At 49.4% G+C, this 19,271-nt stretch overlaps 1 protein-coding gene across 1 annotated transcript in view; it reads right to left on the reverse strand.

Annotated features, from left to right (window-relative positions):
• The window catches only part of rbm20 (RNA binding motif protein 20), a 274,255-nt gene that overhangs the window by 79,381 nt on the left and 175,603 nt on the right, over positions 1-19,271 (reverse strand). The window contains 3 exon segments of the mRNA XM_072479520.1: positions 9,979-10,064; positions 11,505-11,590; positions 14,392-14,453. Of these exon segments, the coding sequence (XP_072335621.1) occupies positions 9,979-10,064; positions 11,505-11,590; positions 14,392-14,453 (234 nt within the window).

Raw genomic sequence — 19,271 nt, forward strand, 5'->3', positions numbered from 1 at the left:
AATACAAGGCCAGGGATGTACTTCTGAGGCTGTATAAGGCTCTGTTCAGACCCCATTTGGAGTATTGTGAGCAGTTTTGGGCCCCGTGCCTAAGGAAGGATGTGCTGGCCTTGGAAAGGGTCCAGAGGAGGTTCACAAGAATGATCCTTGGAATGAAGAGCTTGTCATATGAGGCGCGGGCTGCACCCGTTGGGAGTTTAAAAGGATGAGGGGGGATCTTATTGAACCCTACAAGATACTGTCAGGTGGATGTACCTTTAAGAAATGGGTGTTTATCAAATAGCTGCAGTGATGTCAGTGTGTGGGTGGAGCTGGGCTGCCTGTCTTTCACTTTTGTTTTGAGCTGGGAGCTGCAGTGTGTTTTGGTTTTGTTTTCGGAGGTGGAGAGTTGCATTCAAAGCAAGCAGCTGTGTAATGATCTCTCTCTGTGTAGGCTAAAGAATGTCTCCAGATCATTGATGATTTCAAAGTAATACCTGTTTCTGTAGAGCATTTAAACCTGCTGTCTTTATTTAAAAAAAGGGTTTAACTTATGGATGTTGTTTGGGAAGTTATTACGGGTTATCTATAGAGTATTGTATCTGTGGAGTTACGTGTGTTGGTAGTTGATAAACTGTTTACTGTGCGTTTATAAAATATTAACGGGATTCATAGAATAAACATTGTTTTGTTTTAAACATACTTTAGCTCTCTGTTGCATCACACCTGTAAAGTGGGCCATTGTGCTCCCCATAACCAAAATCTATTAAAAGTTGTGGGTCAGGTGAACTCCATGATATACTTTTGGTGTTCTCTAAATCCTGGCCCATAATAATACTGAGGCTTGGATAGAGTGGACGTGGAGAGGATGTTTCCACTAATAGGAAAAACTAGAACCTGAGGTCATAGCCTCAGACTGAAGGGACAATCCTTTAAAACAGGGGGAATTTCTTCAGCCAGAGGGTGGTGAATTTGTGGAACACTTTGCCGCAGAAGGCTGTGGAGGTAGATCACTGAGTGGCTTTAAGACAGAGATAGATAGGTTCTTGATTAATAAGGGGATCAGGGGTTATGGGGAGAAGGCAGGAGAATGGGGATGAGAAAAGTATCAGCCATGATTGAATGGCGGAGCAGACTCGATGGGCCGAGTGGCCTAATTTTGCTCCTATGTCTTATGGGGACAAACAAAGAATGCATTCTTGCTAGCCTTTCCCACATCCTGAGAACAACTTTATTTTGAATTGAAAATTATTTTTCCAAGGGGCTAAAACAAAGAATCTTCACTTGAGTTGGGAATGGGATGTGAAATGTTTGCAGTTCAGTGTAAATAAAAGAAAGGAAGGGGAAAGGAAAATAAATCTGGTGAGTGCGGAGATGAAAAATAATGTAACTTTTATTTGTTTAATGGCGTTGGAAAAGCTGCGTCAAGTACCTTAGGAGAATTTACAATGTTAGAGGCAATATAGGAGATTGATCTTTGTATTTATTTCCCATTTCTATCTCCCCTGAGGAGACGGTGCTTCATACTATTTGCTAGGCCTCTTCATAGGGGATTCAGGGGTGAAATTGGCCTGTACTCCAGCAGCTCCAGATAGGCTCGGAGTGAATTGGAGGCCAATTAATAGCATGCCTGTTCATCTTTCCACCGCAGTTCGCAGAACAATAGTTCAAACTCTTTGGAGACTCATTTCCTTGTCTTCCTGTTGCTTTTAATTGATTTGAACGTAGAAATCTTGACAATATTATCCAAGTGAATGGAAAATAAAATCTGGCGCAGTTCTGCCGATTCACGGGTTCCCCCGAGAAGCTTGGACTTGAGGTGACATTGAGATGAGACTGGTAGAGATGGCAGGTTCACAGACTTTTATGGAGAGGAATATTCCTGTCCTGCCTTTCCTGGGACTAGAAGTTCTTGCCCAAGGTTAGCGGACATTTTGCTTGGCTGCCCCATTCTCCGCCCCTGCCTGCGACGGTTCCTTCAGCAGGCGGGACCAGAAGATTTGGGCCCACCCTGATTATTGCATTTGATAGACCAGTGGTGACCAGATTTATTGAATTCAACATCACAGGATTGCCAGCCTCGCCCTGTAACCGACACACTCCCACATCCTCCACATGAATGTATCTGGGAAGTTCAAAGGCAAACGTTATAGGACAGGTGAGGTACCCTCAATAATGACACTTCGAGATTAAACTGTAAAGAAGGCTTTATTAGACTAATAACTATGCCAGAGCTAGAGATGAGAGCTGACTGTTACACAGACCATGAGGCAGCCCTTTATGTATGGCTCCCAGATGGGCGGAGCCAGAGGCGGAGTCCCCAGGGTTCCAAGCCCGGTCTTAAAGGGGACATCACCTTACATGATGATAAGGCAGTAATTGTTCATCACATTCACCCCCTGTTTAAAAAAGAGCCTGGCGGGGGTGGTGTGCCATCATAGGTCCATCCGGCTCGGTGCCGGATCGTCCTCCTCAATTCGGGCGGTGGTGCGGCAGGCACGGACGTCCCGGTTGAGGGCACATCTGGGAGCACAGCGGTCGGAGCTTCAGCCTGGGTCGGGGCAGGGGAAGTAGGCAGGGCCGGGGGTAGCGGTGCCGGCGCCGGCGGGGTGTGTAAAGGGGGCAAGGGGGGGCGCACGGTTAGGGCTCACCAACGGGTGGTAGGGCCGGAAGGGGGTGTGTTGTAGGGGGCGACGGATCCTGCAGGGGAGCAGCGCGGGAAGGGGCGTCTGTGGTGGAGGATCCAGCGGGTGCCAGATCCCGGAGGGAAACCGTATCTTGCCTGCCGTCGGAGTACTCCACGTAGGCGTAACTGGGGTTGGCGTGGAGCAGTCGAACCTTTTCAACTAGGGGGTCCGTTTTATGGCTCCTCGCGTGCCTCCGGAGAAGACCAGGTCCCGGAGCCATCAGCCAAGGTGGAAGCGAGACCCTGGAGGTAGACTTCCTGGGGAAGAGAAACAATCGGTTGTGAGGGGTCTCATTCGTGGCCGTGCAGAGGAGCGACCTAATGGAGTGTAGGGCATCGGGTAGGACCTCCTGCCAGCGGGTGGTTGGGAGATTTCTCGACCGCAGGGCCAGAAGGACAGCCTTCCACACTGTCGCGTTCTCCCTCTCCACCTGCCCGTTTCCCCGCGGGTTATAACTGGTCGTTCTGCTCGAGGTGATGCCTTTGCTGAGCAGATACTGATGCAGTTCATCGCTCATGAACGATGTACCCCGGTCACTGTGGATATAAGCGGGGAAACCGAACAGGGTGAAGATGCTGTGCAGTGCCTTAATCACCATGGCTGAGGTCATGTCGGTGCAGGGAATGGCGAATGGGAAACGGGAGAACTCATCCATCACGGTGAGGAAATAGGCATAACGGTTGGTCGACGGGAGGGGCCCCTTGAAGTCCACGCTCAGTCGCTCAAAGGGGCCTGAGGCCTTCACGAGCCGAACCTTGTCTGGCCGATAGAAGTGCGGTTTGCACTCCGCACAGACTTGGCAGGCCCTGACCATGGCCTTGACCTCCTTGGTTGAGTAAGGTAGGTTGCGGGACTTGATGAAATGGACGAGCCGGGTAACCCCCGGGTGGCAGAGGTAATTGTGGATGGCTTGCAGGCGGTCCTCCTGCGCGTTGGCGCATGTGCTGCGGGTCAGGGCATCTGGGGGCTCGTTGAGCTCCCCTGGACGATACTTGATATCGTACGAGTAGGTGGAGAGTTCGATCCTCCACCTCAAAATTTTATCGTTTTTTATTTTGCCCCGTTGCATGTTATCGAACATATAGGCGACCGACTGTTGGTCGGTGACAAGGGTAAACCTCCTACCGGCTAGGTAGTGTCTCCAGCGCCGTACAGCCTCCACAATGGCTTGTGCCTCCTTTTCGACTGCAGAGTGTCGAACCTCGGAGGCGGTGAGGGTTCGGGAGAAGAACGCTACTGGTCTGCCTCCTTGATTGAGGGTAGCAGCCAGGGCGATGCCTGATGCATCGCTCTCTACCTGGAAAGGGATGGTTTCGTCCACCGCGTGCATGGCGGCCTTGATGATGTCGGCCTTGATGCAGTTGAAGGCCAATTGAGCCTCGGCCGAGAGGGGAAAAGTGGTGGTCTTTAGGAGTGGGCGGGCTTTGTCCGCATACTTGGGGACCCACTGGGCGTAATAGGAGAAAAGCCCCAAGCACCGTTTGAGGGCCTTGAGGCTGCGGGGGAGAGGGAGTTCCTTAAGGGGGCGCATGCGGTCGGGGTCGGGACCTAGGACCCCGTCTTCCACGACATAGCCGAGGATGGCCAGCCGGGTGGTGTGGAAAACACATTTGCCCTCGTTATAGGTCAGGTTAAGGGCTCGGGCGGTCTGGAGGAACTTTTTGAGGTTAGCGTCATGGTCCTGCTGATCATGGCCGCAGATGGTGACATTGTCCAAGTACGGGTATGTAGCCGCAAACCGTACTGGTCCACCATTTGGTCCATCGCCCTTTGACAGGCGGAGACACCATTTGTGACACCAAAGGGGACCCTGAGGAAGTGGAAGAGCCGGCCGGCTGCTTCGAAGGCAGTATAGGGGCGGTCTTTTGGTCGGCTGGGGAGCTGGTGGTAGGCGGATTTGAGGTCGACCGTGGAAAAGACTCGGTATTGGGCGATCCGATTTACCATTTCCGCGATGCGAGGAAGGGGGTACGCATCAAGCTGCGTGAATCGGTTTATGGTCTGGCTATAATCCACAACCATCCGTTTCTTCTCCCCAGACTGGACTACCACCACTTGCGCTCTCCAAGGGCTGTTGCTAGCCTCGATGACCCCCTCTCCCAGTAAACGCTGGACCTCTGACTTGATAAAAGCCATATCTTGGGCACTGTAGCGCGGCTCCTGGTGGCGGCGGGCTTACAGTCAGGAGTGAGGCTCGCAAATAGCGAGGGGGGTGCGACTTTCAGTGTCGCAAGGCAGCACACCGTGAGTGGGGGGCAAGGGTCCGCCGAACTTCAGTGTCAGCCTTCGGTGGCTGCACTGGAAATCCAGTCCGAGCAGCAGCTGGGGAACAGATGTGAGGGAGGCTATAAAATTTGAAACGGGTGTATTTGGCGCCCTGGATCGAGAGATCCACAATACAGTACCCCGTGATTTGTACCGAGTGGGACCCAGATGCGAGGCTATGGTTTGGGATGCGGGATGGGTGCGTAGGGAGCAGCGCCTTACGGTTTCAGGGTGGATAAAGCTCTCCGTGCTCCCGGAGTCGAAGAGGCATGCAGTGTCGTGCCCGTTGACCTGGACCTGCATCATGGAGTTCTGCAGGTGTTTTGGCCGGGTTTGATCGAGGGTGATCGCACCCAGTCGCGGGTAGTCGGAGTCCTCAGCCGAATCGGACTCGTAAAATGGCCGCCGCCGCCGGCTGCGCGTGTCGGGTCGAGAAGATGGCCGCCGACAAGATGGCCGCTCCCATGATTCGCACAAGGATGATGACGCGTCAGAAGAGGGCATGTCGGGTCGGTGCGCAGCAGCATTGCGAGGCCTGTGGGCCCGAGAGCCTGATTTTCGGGCCGGCAGTTCTTTGTTTTTCTGGCCCCTGGGTCTGGCCAGGCAGACCCTCGCAAAGTGCCCTTTCTTCCCGCAGTCGCTGCAGATCGTGGAGCGGGCTGGGCAGCGTGGGTGCTGGCCCTGCCTGCAGAAGTAGCATGGTGTGCCCACATGGTGAGCGGGTCGCCGCGTGGCGCAGGCCTGTAATACGGTTGAGTCTGAGGAAGTCCGGCGGGGGCTGGCAGAGTCCGTGGGGTACGTACCCAAGTTATGTCGGGCCACTGCCAGCGAGGAGGCGAGCGTTAGCGTCTCCTGGAGGTCGTTTGCCCCATTTTCGAGCAGCCGCTGCCGGATGTACGTCGAGCGGATGCCGGACACGAAACGTCCCTGATGTGCAGGTTCATATGGACTTCCCCTGTCACATCCTGATGGTCACAGTCCCTGGCAAGCGCGGTGAGTTTTTCAACAAACTCGTCGAGCGATTCCCCCGAGCGCTGCCGGCAGGTAGAGAGCAGATGCCGGGCGTGCACCTCATTGATGGGTTTGACAAATCGCTTGCGGAGCAACTCGATCGCCTCATCATAAGTCGTCGCCTTTTCGAGCGTGGCGGAGATTCTGTGACTCACCCGGGCGTGGAGTAGAGGCAGCTTGCGTGGCCCCAGGGTGGGAGTCTCTGCGGAGTCCAGGTAGGCCTCGAAGCACCGTAGCCAGTATTAAAAAATTTCCTTCGCCTCCGGCGTTCGTGCATCCAGATTGAGCTTCTCTGGTTTTAGGCCTGCATCCATCCTGAATCTAGTTTAGTCTAATAAATTGAGGTACCCTCAATAATGACGCTTAGAGATTAAACTGTAAAGAAGGCTTTATTAGACTAATAATTATGCTAGAGCTAGAGACGAGAGCTGACTGTTACACAGACCATGAGGCAGCCCTTTATGTATGGATCCCAGATGGGCGGAGCCAGAGGCGGAATCCCCAGGGTTCCAAGCCCGGTCTTAAAGGGGACATCACCTTACATGATGATAAGGCAGTAACCGTTCATCACAACAGGTCCAAAACCTTTACCTACAGATGCTAAATAAGAGCAGTGGGACTAAGCATTTGTGAAGTATAATGGTATCTGAGGTGTTTCTCATTCAACTTGACAAAAGGTTTGGAATCTGTGAGTCAATTTTGAAACTTTTTAATGAAGCTTTTGTACATCGCATCCAATGAAGATTCCAGCAACAGGTTCCAGCTTTTTGTACAATTGCTGCAGATTTAATGTCTTCTCTAGACAAAACAAAAGGTAGTTTCTGAATAACAGCAAGGGTCCCTCCACGTTACTCATTGTTTACCAAAATCTATCTTTGGCATGTACATGGGAGCCTCCCAGAAAATATTATTTTCTTGGATCAAGAGTATCCAACCCTTGCCCAGTTTCCCTCACAATCGGAGGAAACACAATCTGTGCCAAGGAAGAATGAGTAAGCCTACGTAATGTGAGTGCGGAAGTGCTCCAGGTTTATTTCTGATGCTGAGACCTTGCAGGAACATACATCACCACTTTAGAAAAAAGACATGGGGCTTTCTAATTCTTACTGAACCGTGAGCTCTTTGTTGACAGCAATTGGTCTTTTGTTGACCAAATCTTTCCAACGACTAGTTTAGACTTTGGCAACGTTTTTTACTTGAAGAGACTTTTTTTTTTAATGCTAAAATAAAATCTATTGGGAGCCGCAAGATGAATATTTGATATTTCGCAACCCAATACTTGGCGAATTACCAAGAGGCTCTGGAAGAATGTATAATTTCTTACATAATAAAGGAAGTACATATATTGTGTTTATAGGCACGATCTAACCAATAAAAACCAGAATCCATTCTGGGCGGGATTAGCGGGGTCGTCCCCGGCACGCTATCTAACGGCACTCTGTTTTTTCAGGCCTCAGTGGAAAATGCCCGCTGAGGCCCCACTCAGCCGCATTTCCTGCAGAGAGGCTCTGACGAGTGGAGGTCCTCGGTGCAGGAAGAGATTGGGGTGCCTATATAAATGGTTCCTTGATCTCTCGACCCCCGATGCAGACCCCGGATACCCCAACACCCCAACTCACCTGTTGGGGGTCCTCAAGGCTCCTGCATCTCCCATGGGCATGGCACCCCCAAGCCTGATCCCTGGATGGTACTGCCAGGGTGCTCAGGTGACACTACCATGGTGCCAGGCTGGCAGTGCCAAGGTCCCCGGGTGGCAACAACAGTGCCAGAATGCCAAACAGCCCAGATACCAACCACTCGGGTGCCTCTGATTGCCTGGGAGACCCCCAAGTGCCATTCCGCCTGGTCCCCGTTTGTAGGGATCAGTGGTGAACGGCGTCCGGCTGGGGTCTCCTCGGTGAGGTCTCCACGAGCCGGTTCAATCTGGGTCGGCAGGGTTAAGTAAGTTTCTAAACTCACTTAACTCTGCGAGTCTGGGTCCCGCCCATTAGATCCCACGAAGCGCAACGACTGTTGGGAATCCCAGGAGAGACCACTCGATGGACCTTTTGGCTGCGTGCCATCCCGATTCCAACGGGACGGGACGATAAATCACGCCCATTGTATCTGCATGTACCTATTATCATGTACCCCCTGTAGAAAATCCAGGCACTCATCATTTTATGTCTCACCTTATCTCTGCCAGCAATTATCAAAGTACAGAACTCATCATGGGAAAAGACCACATGGAGGAACAGAACTATTCCACTGAGAGTCTATGTACCGTTATTTTATCCTGGCCTTCCCTTCCACATTAGACGTTGATCTCCTATTTCAACAATCACTTGGGGTGGAATTTTCTCACATGTTTACAGAGCACGGCAGTGGGCAGGAAACAGAGTGGGATCTGCCCACCGTATTGTCAGGCACACGGAGAAGCAAAAGCAAAGGGACGACCCCACCTTGTCATACTGGTGGGGCAGGCACTTTCAAAGTGAACCCCAATACAAAAAAAATAAAAAGAGAACATCGCCCCCAGAACACTATCCCCCCCCCACCCCCCCTCCCCCACAATCACCCCAGACAGTCCACAGAACACCACCATTCCTCCCTCCCACAGAGAACACAACTCTCCCCATGCCGCCAAAGAACCCCCCCCCCCCAATGGAGCCCTCCCACGTGAGAACATCCCCCCCCATCACACAACGCCCCCCCCCCCCACCCCCCGCCGCCACGGAACCCAATACCCCCCCCACAGGAATACACCCCAACCCCCCATAGAACCCCCTGCCATTTGAACCAACCCCATAGAACTGCCCCCCCCCTCCCCCACACACACAGAACAACCCCCTCCATAGAAGCTGCCCCTCACCCCACGGAACACCCACCCACGAAACACCCCCACCACAAAGACACCTCCCTGGTACTGCCCGGGCATAACCCTCTCCCCAGGAGCTGAACTCTCACCTGAAGTCCCTTGGCAGGTTCTGCTCGCCAGGTGCCCGCAGTGAGAGGCCTGTTGTGATTCATGTCAATGTTCCCTCATTGAATGGACAATCTAAAGGTCTAACTGGGGAGGGGTGGGGTGGTAGGTGGGGGGATGTCAGCAGGGGGGAGGAAGGTGGTCGGGGCTATTAGGCGTAAAGGTCTGATATCTATATTTGAATATATTCAGGTGGGCAGCCCGGCAGTCAATATGTGGATTCCCATCTCACTATTAGTGGGAGGTGGGAACAGCCTGAACGGGAAATCCCACGCGTAAACTGCATTTTGGGACTTGCACAGGATTTTCCGCTTCTGAAATCCGAAGATTGATTCCAGGATTCCATAAGGACAGGGGGAGTCCACACCGAGTAAAAGTAAGAACAAAGTTTTATTTACAATCGATACATATAAACTTCCCGGTTGACCCCTACTGGCTACCTGCCTAGTCGGTGTCTTACTGGCTGACCTTATATACACTGGGTAATTGAGATACCCCGTCCCTAGCGGGGGGTTCTTGTACTCACAAGGAGCACAGAGAAGACAAGCATTCCCATCCCGTACGTCCCGTGTGATATATTACACGGGAACACATTTGTCACAACTCTATTCATTACTAAAAAAATGTTATACTGCTACAGTACTGTTTTTTCTCCCCCTTAACCCCTGTGTAGCAGCTTGACACATGTTTCTACAGTACAGGTGAGCAGTGTTAGTAGCAGAGCCGCTGTAATGGTTCTGGTTCTGGGTTAACAATTACCCAGAGGTCACAAGTTCAAATCCCACCATGGTAAATGGAATTCAGTAATGTCAGCTCGTACCATAACCTGGAAAACTGTTCTGTTGTCACAAACATCCAACTGGTTCAATAATGTCCTTTAATAAATGGGACTAGTCATCCCATACGCATTCTAAATGATTGCATTTTTAATACCCTCTGATGTCACCCAGCAAGCCATCGAATTGTGAAACATAAATCCAACTTTGGTGGATAGGCAACAAGTACAACCTAGCCAGCATTGCACAAATCTGAGAATACCATGGGGAATTGTATAACTGTTAAGAATGCACCTACCTTTGGCCCAGAAGGTGCTGAAGAGAATCCTTGACTTGGTTGGGCAAATGTCATCAATTGAGATTGGCTGCTATCTGATGGAAGGTCTGAAAGATAATGGACAATAACTTTTTAAAAATGAATGAGTGTTAGTAGGCAGATATACAATGCTAGCCTTGCTCCAGAGTTGTATAGTGGTATGCTTGCAAACAATAAAAGACCATTTTTTATTGTATGAATTAACTGAAACAAGACCAATTGCAGTGGCAGAGAGTCATTACCATTGGGGCTTGTGGCGGGTTTGGGGGGGGGAGGGGAGATTTTCGGCAGCGAGATCTCATTCTCGGATTTCTCTCCCCCCCCCCCCCCCGCCGCAACGAGGTTCCCACCCTTAAATAAATTCAAATGCATCTAAATAGCTTCCCCGCCATATGTTCCTCCCAGGTAGGGAAATCCCCCCCCCCCTCCCACCCCTCACTGACGTAAGGTTCACAACAGCTTAAGCAAAATGTGAAGCTGGGAGAGGGGAACCTGCCAGAGGTACAAAGGTAAGTATAGCGTGTGCGTGAGCCTGTGTGTGTGTGCGTGTTCATATGTACGTGTGTATATGTGGGGCAGGGGGGGGGCTCAGATTCTTGTGAAGTGTGGGGGTTTGCCCCATTGTTTTGGGGAGGGGGGCCTTATCCGGGGGGGGGGGGGGGGGGGGGGGGGGGGGGGAAGGGGGTTGGTGGGGGGTGGGGCGGAGTTTATTTATAATGCAGATCGGGGCACCCTTTAAAGATGCCCTGATCTCTGTGGAGCTGACCTTGCCAGCTCTATCAGGCCCAGCTCTGCCACTGTGACGGCACATTGCACGCCTGCAGATTTTATGTGCACAGAGTTGACAGAGAACCTGGAGAGAAAACCCGGCTGCGCAGCTGGAGAGCTACATGCCGGTTATCTTGCTGAAATTGACATTCTGAAAAAGTATCAGCAGATTCCACCCACGGCGTGCGATTCCTGCCCGATAAACCCAAAATGACCAGTTTCCCCCTTTCCCATCCTTTTCAGGAGCAGGATTCTGGAGAGACCAACCAGTTCTCCACAGGGCAGGGAGGGATTGATGTGAGCACCCACGCTGACAAGTTTAAAATGTGAATGGAGATCCATGCAGCATCACACTCAACCCAGATAACACTACCTGCACCAGCTATTCCCTAACCCTGGGTTTTAAATGTAATATCCCTCACATCATCGTTTAACCAGATAATTTCAACACTGCACAAGCCTGGGTTATTGAGCTACAGATGGGTGACTTAATGGGACTGTCTTGCCCGACTGAAATTTCATCCTCTCCACCCCATCCACTTACAACCAATAACATGTTTTCCACATTTCTCTCCAGCATCAACACTATTGAGGATTTATTGCTAAATTCAACACAAAATGATAACTACCACTCGTCAGTTAGCACCACTAACATTGCAAATTGTGTTTAACTTTGATTGCTGACACAACATTCAATTTTTTCCGATACCAAAAGCACATAGTGGATTTAGATTGATTACCGGACGGATTCAAAGCCATACTGGCTCCGCATGAGTTGACACCTCCATTCGTTGATCTTGTAAAATTAGTTGACCCGATGCCTGAACTAGGATTAAAATCAGAATGAACAATAAGAATAAAGTCAGAACAGCACAGGCTAAATAGCAGAAAAACCTAGATCCTCTCAAATAACTTCTTCACTGGCTCAGTTACCTCAGAAGCTGTAAAGACTCGTTGCACCGAATTTCATGTATTTTACTGCGGAAGAGCAGGCTCTCTTCCTGCACTGTCGTAAGGGAGATGCATATGGATAAAATATAGTTATTGCCTATAGAAACAGCATCGACGCCTCAATAGCAATCTAATCATAGTAAAGCACTTTGAGGAGATCCTGGGATGTAATAGGTATTGTGGAAAGGCAACTATTTTATTGCTGCTTATTTTCAAGAATTAGCATAATTTCTAGAACTGAAATTGTTCACATTAATTCGTTACGTTAGATGTTCTTTTAATAATAATCTTTATTGTCACAAGTAAGCTAACATTAACACTGCAATGAAGTTACTGTGAGAAGCCCCTAGTCGCCCCATTCCGGCGCCTGTTCGGGGACACAGAGGGAGAATTCAGAATGTCCACATTACCTAATTCTGTGTGAATCTAAATTCTAACATTTTTGGATAAACCAGAAGATCAATTAACCAGTACAACGTGCCTTACTGTCTATGGTATGTCAGGGCTACATGGTGATCATGTAGACTTTTCCAGAACAACTTGAACTGCGCGAATGGGCCTGCGTACCTACTTTTCAACCCTTTCCTCATTGAATCAAAGGTCCTCTGGTTAAAAACTTAAGTTAGATGTGGGCCTAAATTGTGTGGTGTTGTTGGGGGGGGGGGGGGGGGAGTTGGCTGCTGTCCATTACTGTTTTGATGTACAGTGAAGATACAGAAATTTTCTACACCCCACATTGTTAATCATGATACTATAGAGAGATTGGAGCTACAAAATGTACCTCAAAGAAGTTGCGGAATGGTTTTGAAGCTCTTCTCCCAAAGAAAGGGAAGGAATACGGAAGGCGAGTAACTAAAATCCGCACTTAGTAATGTTTAGAGAGCAGCGAGGGGGGAATAGGTTACAAACTTACAAAAGTGATGGAAGAACAAGAGAAAAGTCATCAAATTATTATGGCACAAAAGGTGGGTGGGAGGTTCTGCAGCCCCCCCCCCCCCCACCCCCCACCCCCTCCCCCTCCACAGGGGGCATGTTTTCCGGCAATGGAGGTGTTTCGTCATTGGCTTCCATTGGGATCTTCTGGTTCCGCTGCTGTCTGTGGCGTTTTATGTGGTTTGCTCGTTCCGCTGCCGGGAAACATGTTGGGGGGGAGGGGGGGGGGGGTTCCTTCAGCAGAACCAGAAGATGCCACTGGTGTGAAGGGCCGGAAATTCCTGCCTGTGTCGGCTCTCTGTGGAGCAATTCAATCAGTCCCATTCCCCCATTCTATCCCCACAGCCTTTGCTTCCAGGTGTCCATCCAATTCCCATTTGAAATTATTCATCCTCTCTGCTCCCACTTGGGTCCATCCACATTTGAGTTAAGTTTTGACCAGAGGGCTATTGATTCACTACGAAAAGGGTTGAAGCTTTTCCTCCCATCCCCTCCCCTGCAGCCCCTGCCCCAAACCTTAAATCTAATCCTTGCACCACCAGCTAACAGGAACAATTTTCCCCCTGTCTACCTTATCTTAAACCTGTCGTAATCCTGCACATCTCCATCAAATCTCTCCTCAATCTCCTTTTCTACAAGTAGAACAAACCAGCTTCACTGACCTAACCTTGTGCCGAAAATCCCTGGAACCATTTCCTCTGCACTCTCGCCTTCCTAAAGTGTAGTAGCCAGAACTCGACGTGATTCTGCAGTTGGGGCCTAAGAAGATTTTGTAAAGATTGAGTTTAACCTCCCCGCATTTGTACTCAATCTCTCTGTTTATGAAGCCCAAGATCCCATAGATTTTTGCAAACTACTCCCTCAATATGTCCTGCCACCGTCAAAGATATGTGCACCTGTACCCCCAGATCGCTATGACCCTGTAGCTCTTTAGAACTGTGCCATTTTGCCATTGTTGCCGTCTCCTCACATTTATATAGAACATACAGTGCAGAAGGAAGCCATTCGGCCCATCGAGTCTGCACCGACCCACTTAAGCCCTCATTTTCACCCTATCCCTGTAACCCAATAACCCCTCCCAACCTTTTTGGACACTAAGGGCAATTTAGCATGGCCAATCCACCTAACCTGCACGTCTTTGGACTGTGGGAGGAAACCGGAGCACCCGGAGGAAACCCACGCAGACACGGGGAGAACGTGCAGACTCTGCACAGACAGTGACCCAGCGGGGGATCGAACCTGGGGACCCTGGCGCTGAGAAGCCACAGTACTAGCCTCTTGTGCTACCATGCTGCCTTTCTCAGTATTGCCCCCATTCTGCTAGCCTGTCTGTGTCCTGTTGCACTCGATTCATATCGTCTTTGTTGTCTGACGCCCCTCCAAGTTTGAAAGCATCGACAAATGTTGTTCCTCTGAGGGATCAATGGAACAAAAAGCTTTTGTGTTTGCAGTCACTCATGAATAAAACACTGAACAGAACAGGAACTTCTCAAACACGGAGCTGAAGGGATTACCGAGCACGACATTCTGATCAGCTGGGCGTGTCATCGTACAGGATGACCAATACAAGCAGCTTGACTAAGATGGACACAAACCAAAGGCTCACCATGGTGATGGGCGATCTGAAGGATAATCTAGAATTGCAACACATGGAGATCTGTTCCTGAGTCAGAATGGATCACAAGAAAAAAAAAATGTATTTATTTATTTATTTAAGGAAGCTAATACAGATGAAGCACCTACCTTTCTGAGAAGAGAGCACAGTTTTGTATGTGATGCTTTCCATTCACATGGTGTTCCCAATCCTGCCAATGCAAAGGAGAAGCAAATGCATAAGATTGTTGATTCTATGCGATTGTGTGGATCAGGAATGCACTGCCAGAGCGATTGGGAGGGAGGGAGGTTCAATCAACGCATTTGAGAGGGAATTGGATTATTACCTGAAGAGGAAGAGTGGGAGAAGGTGGGGGTGTGGTACTAGCTAAATTGCTTCTGCGGAGAGCTGGCATGGACATGATGGGGCGAATGGCCTCCTTCAGTGACAATTCTGTGATTCGATGCCCAACATGTGGCCCAACTTTGGCGTTCTGTTACTGAAGAAACACTAGACTAATTTTCTGTCCCAATCATTTTTAAGGACAATTAGCGAGCAGCACACCAGGTACGCACTCTGCTGGAGCCAAGCAATCAGCAAGCAAACTTTCTTTTGGGAATGATTCACCTATTTCACACACACCAACGATCCACAAAACAAAGAGGGAAATGTGGGCACATGTAAAATGGCAGGAATAGGCTACACAGAATGCCTCTATTACCAAAGCAAGATTACATTGCTTTACAACTTGAGGGCTTGGCTTTACTCACAGCAGTAAAAATTGTTAGCTGTGGTGGGGAAAGACATCATTTGCAATAGCAGCTTTAAAGAGGCTGGTGCTGACAGACACAAGCCACTGTGGAATTCTGGAGGTCTGTCTTGTTTTGGAAACAGCAAAAGGATGACAAATTCTGCCTCCAAGTAGACCCCCCCCCCACCGGGACAATTACCTGCCCTTGATCTTTTCATTGAGAACTGTCGACGGGACATCGGCCGTCAGGTCTAACCCCGACTTTGTCATCAAACCTGCCGACAAGGGGGGTGCTGTTGTCGTCTGGCGCACTGACCTCTACCTCGCAGAGGCTGAGCGCTAACTCTCAGATACTTCGTCTTACCTACCCCTTTGCCCCACCGAACCTATTTCCTCAATGGGTACCCGCACGGGTCCTAGCTATGCTTGCCTTTTTATGGGGTATCTGGAACAATCCTTGTTCCAGGCCTATCCGGGCCCCCTCCCACAACTCCTTTACCGATTGGGAAGTACTTGGAAGTGCATGGTAAAATAGGACTGAGTCAACGTGGCTTCGTCCAGGGGAGGTCATGCCTGAGCTGAACTCCTCAATATAGGAAATTAAGATAAGTGTGGCCTCGGTGGGGCTTTCCTCGCTGAGACCTGAAAAAAGAACAGAGACCCGTTTAATGGCGGGGTTGCTCTTGGCGCTGCGATCACCAGCAAGCACCCTGCAAAACGCACCCACACGGGACTCTAGTTTTCCCCCATTAAATCGCCCATTATGTTTTTGGTGCTTGTTCCAATTAAAACTTTGGCATCTTTATTTCTCAATAAAATCACAACCTATACTCAATAGAAATATTATTGGGATATACAGTAGCAGTACCATATGAACACTGTGCCTACAAGAACAGGTCAGAGGCTGGGAATTATGTGGTGTTGGACACCAAGGGACAACTTAGCGTGGCCAATCCACTTCACGTCCACTTCTTTGGATTGTGGGAAGAAACCGGAGCACCCGGAGGAAACCCACGCAAACACGGGAGGGTAACATGCAAACTCCACACAGACTGTCACCCAAGGCTAGAATCAAACCCGGGTCCCTGGTGCTGTGAGGCAGCAGTGCTAACCACTGTGCCACCGTGCATGGGAACACCACCATCTGCAAGATCCCCTTCAAGAAGCACACCATCCTGACTTGGGAATGTAACGTCGTCCCTTAACTGTTGCTGGGGCAAAATCTTAGACTCCCTTCCTATCAGTGGATGTTGCTGCACCACATGGACTGCAGTAGTTCAAGAAGGTGGGTCACCATCATCCCTCAAGGGCAATTAGGGATGAGCAGTAAAGGTTGGCCTAGCCAGCAAAGCTCCCATCCCGTGAAACATTAAAGAAAATACACAGGGCGCGATTCAACTAATTGGGAACAAAATCCCATAGCGAGCAGGTTTAGCCACATTCGTCCCAGCGCTCGCCTGGTTCCCTGTTTGTGGAGACCAGTGGTGAACAGCCCACACCCTCGGTCTCCAAGGGAATGAATCTCAAAGCCTCAGGTACCTCGGGAATCTGCACATTAGAGTGAGACTAGCTGTCTCTAATATGCAGATTTGCCAAAAACGTGATCCCGCCCACATTGGGCGGTATTTACATCGCAACGTCTCGCGAGATCGCGTTGGATCTCGTGAGGAGTTATGAGCCGGGTAGATCCCGGGAGCGGGAACTCCGGGTTTTTATCGGCCAGTAGTTCAAGCTCGCCGAGCTGGTTTATCGGGCACAGTGTGGCCGCTGAATCGCGCCCACGGTGACCCTGCTCATGAAATTGTTTGGGGTAAAATCGTGCCGTTGACTAATTTACTGACTCTTTACTTTAATACATTGAGAAATCATTTGAGCTTTGCAGATGGTGGGGGCTGGAACAGTTAGAAATTAGCTGGAAAATTCTGGAAACTATAGTAGTTGGCAAATTGGTTATTAACTAATGTGGATCACATTTCTAACCATATTGTAAAATCATAAAAACAGACATTGAGCAAATTACTGGAATGATAGCTGAAATGGGCACGGATGATTTAAAAAATATCTATTTTTATTCTCCTTTTTCACATTTTCTCCCAAATTTACACCCACCAACAATAAACAATAAGCAGTAATGAATATAATGTCAATCCTCCATATCAACAACAACAATCACATCCTCCCACTAAACCCCCGCATGTTAACATAAATAAATAACAACAAGGAATCAGGAATCACCCATAGTCACCATTAACACATACAGTCCCCCTCCCCCAAACCTCCAAACCCAACCCCCCACTAATGTTCGATGTTATCCAATTCTTGAAAGTGCATAATGTATCACGCCCATGAATTGTAGAACCCCTCCATCCATCCCTCCAGTTCAAACTTCACCTTCTCAAGAGTCAACAATTCCAACAGATCCCCCCGCCACGCCAGGGCACAGGGTGGAGAGGTTGCTCTCAATCCCAACAGGATCTGCCTTTGGGCGATCAACGAGGCGAAGGCTACAACATCTGCCTCCGCACCCGTTTCCAGCCCCGGCTGGTCCGACACCCCGAATATGGCCTCCCGAGGGCCCGGGTCCAGTTTCACGTGCACCACTTTAGAGATTACCCTAAAATCTCCTTCCAGTAATCCTCCATCTTTGGACAGGACCAAAACATATGAACGTGGTTTGCGCCCCCCCCCCCCCCCCCCCCCCCACAACGTTCACACACATCGTCTAGGGCATGGGTGATTTTTGGTGAGCTGGTGAGGTTATATGGACTCGATATGGAGTGAGAGTTCCAGATTCCTTTTGTTCTCATGTCAGCCATTTTGTTCCTTTGGCCCTGTGCATATAGCAGATAACAAAACGGCCACAGGTCGTCAATATGTGAACATTTATTGATCCGCAGGCTTTGTGAAAACACAAAACTGGTCAACATCACTAACACAAAGCCAGGCTTCTGCAGTTATTTCTAATTACAATTTAGTCTAATCTGGTCGCTGAAGAAAACAACATGGCCAAATGTGTGTAACGCTGAGGCCTGCGGACACAGCCAAGTAATTCTGTCATTGTTTACACGGACAATGGTTCTGATCTCAACGAACATTAAAATGTGTTTTATGCTGGAATATGAGACAAAGGCCAAAGAAACCAAGTATTTTAGGATGTAATGAATTTTGAGAACCAGGAAAACGCCAGACGATCTCACTTCCCATTCCTACCTTTACACTTTCTCGCCCTGTTCCACTTTTCTCTGTTCAAAACACAATGTTTTACTTCAATTTACTTCAGCGATTTAGTTCAAAGGCCTCCTCAGGTTCCACCTGACTTCCCTTCTCACTCACGACTCTGAAGTTTTTAACTTGTGATGTCAGATATTTGAACACGAGCCATTTACTTTCTTCACTTTGCCAATTGCTTTCCTGATCCAATTTCATCATAAAACTGTCACCAGTAAGTGGATTCAGACCTAAATTGATTACAGTCATGATGAACTTTTAAAGACGTATCTCCACAGGTCTTTCTCACTTCCTCAGAAACTCTTGTTTCGTTACATAGAAGTAGCTATCCCACTGGGTGTAATGGAAACTTAAAACCTTAGTTGTCCCTGAGCTGCTGGGAAACTGAGAGAACATTACCCCAAGGTCAATCCCGCACGGGGCCTAGGGGGTGGGAATGCCTGCTTCCCTGTGGTCCTTGCGGAGTATGAGCTCCCACACTAGCGGCGGGCTATCTAGACAATAGAGGGGCTGGTTTAGCACAGTGGGCTAAACAGCTGACTTATAATGCAGAACAAGGCCAGCAGTGCAGGTTCAATTCCCATACTGGCCTCCCCGAACAGGCGCCGGAATGTGGCGATTAGGGGCTTACATAAATACATAGATACATAGAAGTTAGAAGCAGGAAGAGGCCTTTTGGCCCTTCGAGCCTGCTCCGCCATTCATCACGATCATGGCTGATCATCCAACTCAATTGCCTAATCCTACTTTCTCCCTGAAATGAAATGAAAATTGCTTATTGTCACAAGTAGGCTTCAAATGAAGTTACTGTGAAAAGCCCCTAGTCGCCACATTCCGGCACCTGTTCGGGGAGGCTGGTACGAGAATCGAACCGTGCTGCTGGTCTGCTTTAAAAGCCAGCAATTTAGCCCAGTGTGCTAAACCAGCTACTATAGCCTTTGACCCCATTCTCCCCAAGTGCTATATCCAGCCGCCTCTTGAATATATTCAAAGTTTTAGCATCAACTACCTCCAGTGGTAATGAAATCCACAGGCTTACCACTCTTTGTG

Source organism: Scyliorhinus torazame, chromosome 16, assembly GCF_047496885.1.
Source record: "Scyliorhinus torazame isolate Kashiwa2021f chromosome 16, sScyTor2.1, whole genome shotgun sequence".
Lineage (NCBI taxonomy): Eukaryota > Metazoa > Chordata > Chondrichthyes > Carcharhiniformes > Scyliorhinidae > Scyliorhinus > Scyliorhinus torazame.